General features: G+C 41.6%; 1 protein-coding gene across 6 annotated transcripts in view; it reads right to left on the reverse strand.

Annotated features, from left to right (window-relative positions):
- Nucleotides 1–10000, reverse strand: part of mprip (myosin phosphatase Rho interacting protein) — a 62663-nt gene that overhangs the window by 23896 nt on the left and 28767 nt on the right. For 4 of the 6 annotated variants that reach the window (XM_030767073.1, XM_030767077.1, XM_030767072.1 and 1 more), the window contains 6 exons: nucleotides 9949–10000; nucleotides 7437–7626; nucleotides 6620–7172; nucleotides 3711–3858; nucleotides 3365–3466; nucleotides 7–87 (listed from right to left, as the gene is read on the reverse strand). The exon at nucleotides 9949–10000 is cut by the window's right edge. In XM_030767073.1, coding sequence (XP_030622933.1) covers nucleotides 7–87; nucleotides 3365–3466; nucleotides 3711–3858; nucleotides 6620–7172; nucleotides 7437–7626; nucleotides 9949–10000 — 1126 coding nt within the window. The remainder of the gene's footprint in view (nucleotides 1–6; nucleotides 88–3364; nucleotides 3467–3710; nucleotides 3859–6619; nucleotides 7173–7436; nucleotides 7627–9948) is intronic. The other 2 variants (XM_030767074.1, XM_030767076.1) reach the window with 2 other exon arrangements.

Below are 10000 nucleotides of genomic sequence, written 5' to 3' on the forward strand. Positions count from 1 at the left end.
ACTTACCACTGCATCCTCATAGAGCTTGGTCATCCAGCCTTTCTTAAAATTCAGCAGGTCAGGCTGCGACAGGAGAGAGGGAGAAATCTGATGAGCGAACAAAGGGAGAGCTGAGGGTTTATGTGAGAGCAGTCAGTGTCCTCACAGGAAACAGATCCAGCCCCCCAGCCAGATAACTGCTCATAGCCACCTCCTAACTGTTAGACAGCTAGCACAGAGTGAAGCCGGGAATCTGATACAGAAACACAGCTAATACAAAAACATTGCCTCAACATCCGACATGGCCGTCTCCGAAAACAAAACCAAACCAAAACAACAACAACAACAACAAAAAAAATACAGTTCTTTAAAATACACAAGTTCAACGGACAACGCTACACTGTATGTAACATAGACAAGTACAACCAATACAACACACTTATGATAACATAGACAAGTTCAACCAATACACCATACTGAAGATAACATAGACAAGTACAACCAATACACCACACTAAAGATAACATAGACAAGTTCAACCAATACACCATACTTAAGATAAAATAGACATGTACAACCAATACACCACACTGAAGATAACATAGACAAGTACAACCAATACACCACACTAAAGATAACATAGACAAGTACAACCAATACACCACACTGAAGATAACATAGACAAGTACAACCAATACACCACACGAAAGATAACATAGACAAGTACAACCAATACACCACACTTAAGATAACATAGACAAGTACAACCAATACACCACACTAAAGATAACATAGACAAGTACAACCAATACACCACACTAAAGATAACATAGACAAGTACAACCAATACACCACACGAAAGATAACATAGATAAGTACAACCAATACACCACACTAAAGATAACATAGACATGTACAACCAATACACCACACTAAAGATAAAATAGACATGTACAACTAATATACCACACTAAAGATAACATAGACAAGTACAACCAATACACCACACTAAAGATAACATAGACAAGTACAACCAATACACCACACTAAAGATAACATAGACAAGTACAACCAATACACCACACTAAAGATAAAATAGACAAGTACAACCAATACACCACACTAAAGATAAAGTATCCTTTTATAACCAGCATGCCACAGTAAAATCTTCTGAAATGAACATCTTAAGTGACCAGGTTTTTTATAATCAGTCAGTAAAGAGATATAGAGAAGGCAACAGTTCAGTTAAACAGGAAAGCAAAAAAATTGGTGAAAATGAAATAGTCATCGAGAACTGTTTCATCAAAGCTTTAAGTGCCTGCCAACATACTTTAATATCCTGAGAAGTTTTTTTTTTTTTAACAAACTACAGACGCACCACTAACCTCCAGTTCACATGACACTTGTTATGAACAGTGCTGACAGAGAGAGACAGACTTGGTATCAGACAATGACAGAGAGAGACAGACTTGGTATCAGACAGTGACAGAGAGAGACAGACAGTGACAGAGAGAGACAGACTTGGTATCAGACAATGACAGAGAGAGACAGGCAGTGACAGAGAGAGACAGACTTGGTATCAGACAGTGACAGAGAGAGACAGACTTGGTATCAGACAGTGACAGAGAGAGACAGACAGTGACAGACTTGGTATCAGACAATGACAGAGAGAGACAGACAGTGACAGACTTGGTATCAGACAGTGACAGAGAGAGACAGACTTGGTATCAGACAATGACAGAGAGAGACAGACAGTGACAGAGAGAGACAGACAGTGACAGAGAGAGACTTGGTATCAGACCTTGTTCTTGTTCAGTTTCATCTTCACACACATCCACTTTCACGTTCCCTCCTCCTGACTTATAAACCAATGAATCTGTGCGGCTGTGCTTGTGTGGGTGTGTGTGTGTGTGTGTGTGTGTGTGTGTGTGTGTGACTTCTCTGAGCATTGATTTTCACACCCTCACCACCAGCTATTTATAGGGGGGGGGGTTTACACAGACAGCTGCCGCCAGCTCACACACACACAACACACACAACACATACACACACACATACGCACACAACACACACATACGCAGACACACACATACACACACACACACACACACACACACACACATACACACACACATACAAACACACACACGCACACACACGCACACAACACACATACACTCACATACACACACAGCACACACACACACTCATACACACACAGCACACACAGCACACACAACACACACACACACATACACACACAGCACACACAACACACACACACACAAACACACACACACACACACACATACACACACAACACTCACACATGCACACGCACACAACACACATACACTCACATACACACACAGCACACACACACACTCATACACACACAGCACACACAGCACACACAACACACACACACATACACACACAGCACACACAACACACACACACTCACACACACACACACACACACATACACACACAACACTCACACATGCACACGCACACAACACACACACACACATACACGCACACAGCACGCACATACGCAGACACACACACACACACATACACGCACACACACACACGCACACACACACACACACACACACACACAGGCACGCACAAACGCACACTCACTCACGCATGCATGCATACACATAAACACATGTACACGCATATGCGCACCCATACAGATACACTCACTCATTCACACATGCACACACACATGCGCGCAGACACACACACACACAAAACCAACCCTATTACACAACCAACCTGAGTATTCAGTTAAATATTGTAGCAAGTATATGTCACCTGAAATCATCACTTTGTTTTGACTGGTTTGATTTTACATACACATACAATTATGTAATCAATATAATGAAATAATACAAGCAAGGGTGCTTTATTCTGTAACAACTCTGTTGTATTTATCCTACAACTCTACTGTAACCATGACTCTATTGTAACTCTGACTCTACTGTAACTATGACTACTGTTACCATGACTCTATTGTAACTATGACTGTATGCAGTTATGACTCTATATAACTGTGTGCTATGACTCCAGTAGGACTACTGTAGCTATATCTATACTACAAATTCAGCTCAGTTCATTTATACAGTATTTTTCATAATGGACGTTGTCATAAAATTCTTTTACAGGATGCTGCACCCACAGTGAACAAGGACAGGACCACAGTGAAAATGAAAGACTCCATTAGGCTGAGACAGTAATAACCTCTAGCAGGGGGGAGCCCATGCTCCTCTGGCTAACCCAAAACAGTCCGATGAGCTGATTCTACGACGGCTCTGCCGCAGTGTTAGGAGCATTAACATTACATAATAACCCATTAAAAATCCATCTCTCTCACCGTCATGGAGGATTCAGTCGCCCTGCGGTCCAGACTCTTAGCCCTGCGGAAACTGAACGCGTCTGTGACCTTACGCTCCAGGCCTGCGTCCAGAGACAACTCCTACATCAGAGGGAGGGAGAGAGAGAGAGAGAGAGAGAGAGAGAGAGAGAGTGTGTTTAGGCCATATTTTTTATCCATGTCATGATTTTACTGAGCCAGTAACACTGAAGAGAGTAAAATATATCTAAGCGTTGAAATAACACCATCGTCCAGTGGTGATCATGTTGCTCATTTTTGACAGTCCTTCTGTTCCTCTGTGAGGGAAGTGGACTCGGGTGGTGCCGGGGGTGTGTCCTGTGGGTACCTGTTTCTGGGCAGGCTGGCGCCTCTCGGCCCGCCCTTGTCTCTGATTGGTTGAGCTGGCGGTAGGCGGGGCTGAGGAGGGTTCTGTGTCCATGTGCTCCGTGGCACTGGTGTCCAGTGACTCAAACCGCTCAATGACTTGAGAACGCCTGTCAACAACACACACACACACACACACACAGTTTATGAAACAACTCTCAAACACACAGGTACAAACTCACACGCACACACTCACACGCATACACACGCATAAAATATGAAGTCAAAACATTGTCACTCACATGAGTCTGGAATCTGTAGTTTCTTTTTAAACAAACAGCAGTTTCAACTGTTTTGGAAATTGGCCAATTACCTCTCAGAGTTTTACACAGTCATGAGAGAGACAGTGCTGTAGCCACGTCCTCACCTCTCGCGGTTTTAAAAGGCGTGTAAAGAGTGTGCAGATCCACATGTGTTAAGTTTGTGACTAGCAAAAGAAACGTGTGGACTAATTAGCGGACTCACAGAGACAGAGAGAGAGAGAGAGAGAGAGAGAGACAGAGAGAGAGAGAGAGAGAGAGAGAGAGAGAGACAGAGAGAGAGAGAGAGAGAGAGAGACAGAGACAGAGAGAGAGACAGAGAGAGAGAGAAAACACAGATCTACACGTGGGGAAACATATGTTGTTTGTACACATTGTTTTGAGGGTGCGATTACCAGCTGGAGTAGAGCTGTGCTCTGCATAACGTTAAAATCAAGATTTAAAATCTCTCAGACACAGGAAGGTTGGAAAACTCTCCAACACCAAGACACACACACACACACACACGCGCGCATGCGCATGCCTGCCACAGCCGGTCACTTTCTCTGATCGCTTGTTTACTGCCTCAGGGACTGAGATTCTGATTATGCGGTTTGAGAACAGTGGCAAATATTTCAGGCAAAGTCAGCAAGTTTGAAACAACACGTCTTACAGGAATATTTAACAGATTACAGATTAGACAGCTATGTTGGCCGAGATGTGCCAAAAATAATCTTTTTTTTCTGAAGTGGAAAAATGGCAGAGTTAAACCGCAGCATTAATCAGAAAAGCCATGACTTGTTTTTGGCACAAACACACACACACACACACAGGAGAAATAATCAGATACATGATAAAGAGGAAACAAATGCAGTGAGTCACATATTACTTTGGATCAGACAGGGTCATGCATGTGCCTGTGAGTGCGTGTGTGTACCTGTGTGTGCCTGTGTGTGTATGTTTATGTGTGTGTATGTGTAATGTGTGTGTGTCTCTGTGTGTGTGTGTGTGTGTGTGTGAGTGTGTGTGTGTTTATGTGTGTGTGTGTGTGTGTGTGTGTGTTTGTGCCTGTGTGTGTTTGTGTGTGTGTGTGCCTGTGTATATGTGTGTGTGTGTGTGTGTGTGTGTGTGTGTGTATGTGAGTGAAATGAGAACAAGTGGATGGTTTGGAAACTCAAGAGTTAACAGCAATGAACAGCACAGGAGCATTAGAGACATGATCAGTAGCAGTACGTGTGTGTGTGTGTGTGTGTGTGTGTTGGGTGTGTGTGTGTTGGGTGTGTGTGTGTGTGTGTGTTGGGTGTATGAAATGAGAGCAAGCAGAGAGAGTAAGAGTCAGTGGGCGTTGCAGGGCGGCAGAGGGCAGGAAGGGGCGGAGTTTCAGAGGAGCGCCTGGAAAAAGAGAGAAAAAACAACAGATCAAATAAAGAGCAGGACAAATGAGGGGAAAAGGCCAACAGCAAACTGGTAGAGAGAGGGAAGGGGAAGGAGGGAGGGAGAGAAAGAGGGAGGGAGAGAGAGAGGGAGAGAGAGAGCAGCAGCAAATTTAAATAGTGAATCACTCAGCAACAACAATGGATGGAAATCTCAAATGAAACAGACCAATTTGTAGCAGATGAAGCAATATATATGGTCACCACTAGATGGAGCTCCAGCACTAGCGCTGGCATCCATGTTGGCTCAAACAGTGCCTACATCCTCCATCTTGGCTCAGAATACCATAGCAGATGGCATGAGAAACAAGACTTGGTGAAAGGAGTCCAGATCCACCTCCACAGACATGCTGAGCAGCCGAATACAGGTCTGCATCACACAGCGGGTGGTTGTGTCTTACTGTGCAGTAGCCAGAGGGTTGTGTGTTTGAATCCTGATTGTGATACTCTTTACTGATGTGTGTTTAAATAAAACTCTGAACCCAAAGGTGAGGATTGTCACCTCAGTAACTGTAAGTCTCTCTGGATTAAAAGACGGTCACCTAAATAAATAAATATTGAAGAGAAAGTCTAGGGTTTAGGGTTAAAATCATCCGCTCAGTTCAGTTGTGTTCACATTGATAACCAGCATGGCCTTCAGTGAATCAGAGAAAGAATCACTCGTATCAGAGAGGGCGCCCTGCGTGAGAGTTTATAGAGAGTAAACATTATCAGGCCACGCGATTCACAGCCTGTTTATTCAGTAAACTCGGCGCTTCTCTGGCATGTCCCAGCTCAAGCAGGAGGATATGTCAGGTCAGAGGGAAAAACTCCGCCGGCACAGGAAAGCAGAGATTCTGCTGACAGAACTCAGTGACACTGTTCTGCTAGAACCCACAGAATGTTCTACAGTTTCCATAGTGACATCGCTGTCCCCTGGTGTAATCTTCATCAGTGAATGGTTGTTTATGTTCGTGGTTGTTAATGTAGAACTGCTGTTTTCAGGTCTTAATATTGTAAATATCTGGGAGTTGGCTAAATGGATGAGTGTGTGAGTACATATGCATGTCTGTATGTGTGTGTGTGTGTGTGTGTGCGTCTGTGTGTATGAGTGTGCGTGCGTGCGTGTGTGTCTGTGTGTGTGTGTGTGTGTGTGTGTGTGTGTGTGTGTGTGTGTGTGTCTGTGTGTGTGTGTGTGTGTGTGTGTGTGTGTGGCTCACCTGCGTTCCTCTCCGAATAGTCGAGCGATCTCCTCTCTCCCAGGACTGCGTGTTCGTGCGCGAAGCTCCTGGTGTTTACGCTCCGATCGGAACGCCTCACGATGACTCAACCTTCGCGCCCGTGGCACATCAGCAAGCTCCACGTAGCCACGCCCACCTCGCCCCTGGGCCCCGCCTGCATGACTCACTGTGCCCCACCCCTCCAGGCTTGGCTCAGACTCCAGTGAACTCTGGGAGGAGGTGAGGGGGGAGCAGAGAGTGTGTGCGCGGTACGCTGTGTTTGTCTGTGTGTCTGGGCAGGCGTGTGTGTCCGATAAGGTTTGTGTGTTGAACGAAGGGTAGCTTGGGGAGGAGAGGAGGTCAGAATCAGAGGAGGTGTACCTTGGGTGCGAGGGGCAAGAGGAGGAGGAGGAGGAGGAGGAGGAGGTGGGGAGTGAGAGGGGCTGTTGTTGCTGCGGCTCCTGTAGTTGCTGTTTTGGTTTGTTTTTTTCCAGGGAGAAGTAACCACTCTCCACCCTGACCTTACGACCTCCACTAGTCAGAGAACCAGAGTCTGAGAGGGAGAGAGAGAGAGAGAGAGAGAGAGAGAGAAGTGTTATGTATGTGTCTGTGAGTATGCAGGTCCCCCTCGTCGGGCTGTGCGTATGTCTGTATATATGTGCATGTGTGTGTCTTTCTGTGAGTCTGTGTGTGTGTGTGTGTATATATGTGCGCATATATATATATATATATATATATATATATATATATATATATATATATATATATATATATATATATATATTTACTGTATATATGTGTGTGTGTGTGTGTGTACCCTCTGACTGGGTGTGTTGGCTGAGACAGCTGGTACTGTGACTGGTTGGGAGGGGGGTGCGGTGTCCTCTGTCCTCCTGCCACAGTGAGGCTCGTGTGGGCGGAACCCTCTCTGCCTGAGCAATGCTACTGGGCAAACAAGGAATACTGCCAGTGCTACTCGTCACGGCCACCTTGGCTGGTCCAGGTTCCTGCACACACACACACACACACACACACACACACAAAATAATATCAAACATTTATTTACAATATTTTTTTAAAATACAATTATCAAGAGTTCCATGTACAAATATCCTAAAAACACAGGCGTTAGCAGATTGCTGAGGGTGAGAGACAGAGATATGGTAACCCCTGGTTACCGAGAGAGCAGAGCTTGTGTGGGTGGCACCATCTAAACGAACTGTTCATAAACTAAGGCAGCAAAAATGCAAGTCATTAACAGAGCAAAACTGTTTCATTAAATTACCTGTATCTCATCAACACTATCATTATATTACCTGCAACTCAAACATCAGCACTATCACTATATTACCTGTATCTCATACGTCAACACTATCATTAAATTACCTGTATCTCACACATAAGCACTATCACTATATTACCTGTAACTCATATATCAATACTATCATTAAATTACCTGTATCTCATACGTCAACACTATCATTAAATTACCTGTATCTCACACATAAGCACTATCACTATATTACCTGTAACTCATATATCAATACTATCATTAAATTATCTGTATCTCATACATTAACACTATCACTATATTACCTGTATCTCATACATCAACACTATCATTAAATTACCTGTATCTTACACATAAGCACTATCACTATATTACCTGTAACTCATATATCAATACTATCATTAAATTATCTGTATGTCATACATTAACACTATCATTATATTACCTGTATCTCATACATCAACACTATCATTAAATTACCTGTATCTCACACATAAGCACTATCACTATATTACCTGTAACTCATATATCAATACTATCATTAAATTATCTGTATCTCATACATCAACACTATCATTAAATTACCTGTATCTCACACATAAGCACTATCATTAAATTACCTGTATCTCATAGATCTGTTGATTATGTTTGTTAATTTTTAAATTTCATGATCACTATCTATATTAACTTGGGAATTTTTTCTTTTCACCCTCCTCTACACACAACAGAATAAGTATGTAAGTATATAAGTATATAAAAATATAAGTATATAATTATGTAAATATGTAAGTATACAACTATATGAACATAGAAGTATATACATATGTAAATATGTAAGTATATAAAGTAAATATAAGTAAATAAAAATATAAGTATCTAACTACATAAATATATAAGCATGTAAATATGTAAGGAAATAAGTACATGAACATATAAGTATACAACTATGTGAATATGTAAGTACATACGCATATAAGTTTATAAATATATGAGTGCATAAGTATATACATATGTAAGTATATAAATATGTAAGTGTATGAGTATATACGTATGTAACTATATAAATATATGAGTGTATGAGTATATACGTATGTAAGTATATAAATATATAAGTGTATGAGTATATATGTATGTAAGTATATATATATGATTGTATAAGTATATATGTATGTAAGTATATAAATATATGAGTGTGTAAGTATATACGTATGTAAGTATATAAATATATGAGTGTATGTGCATATATGTATGTAAGTATATAAATATATGAGTGTATAAGTATATACATATGCAAGTATATAAATATATAAGTGTATGAGTATATACGTATGTAACTATATAAATATATGAGCGTATAAGTATATACATATGTAAGTATATAAATATATGAGTGTATGAGTATATACGTATGTAAGTATATAAATATATAAGTGTATGAGTATATATGTATGTAAGTATATAAATATATGAGTGAATAAGTATATATGTATGTAACTATATAAATATATGAGTGCATATCTGGGGCACAGAGCATGACAGATCCATGGTACTCTATGGAACTGTGTACTGTACAGTGCTTTAGCAGAACTGTGTTGAGATGGGTTTAACACTAAAGCATTCCTGATTCAAAAAGGGGGGGTCAAAAGAGAGAGACAGAGAGAAAAAGGCTGATAGAGATAGAAAGAGAGAGAGAGAGAGAGAGAGAGAGGGGCCTTGTGTGTGACCTTCTGTGTGTGATCACACAGGTGAAATACACAAAAAATTTAAAGCCGTCACCGACTGTTTCTCACTAATCACAAGCAAACACACAATCAGACTTGTACACATGCAAAACACACGCACAAGATGACTTAAATCAGCTCACGACATAACCCTCCATAACGAGTAAACCGGCTGATTTTTAGATCCCAATTTTCCACTGAACATCCAGATTGAAACTGATTTCTCCCAGTCCCCGTCACCAATCCAATCATCAATCTGTAATCATCAGCCTCATCTCTGATTGGTCAGGCTCTAGACGCGGTTCTGTCAAACTTACAGACAACCCATTCATGTTCCCCAGAGACACTGAAGGAGCCAGAAGATCTGGA

Source organism: Chanos chanos, chromosome 3 (assembly GCF_902362185.1).
Source record: "Chanos chanos chromosome 3, fChaCha1.1, whole genome shotgun sequence".
Taxonomy (NCBI): domain Eukaryota; kingdom Metazoa; phylum Chordata; class Actinopteri; order Gonorynchiformes; family Chanidae; genus Chanos; species Chanos chanos.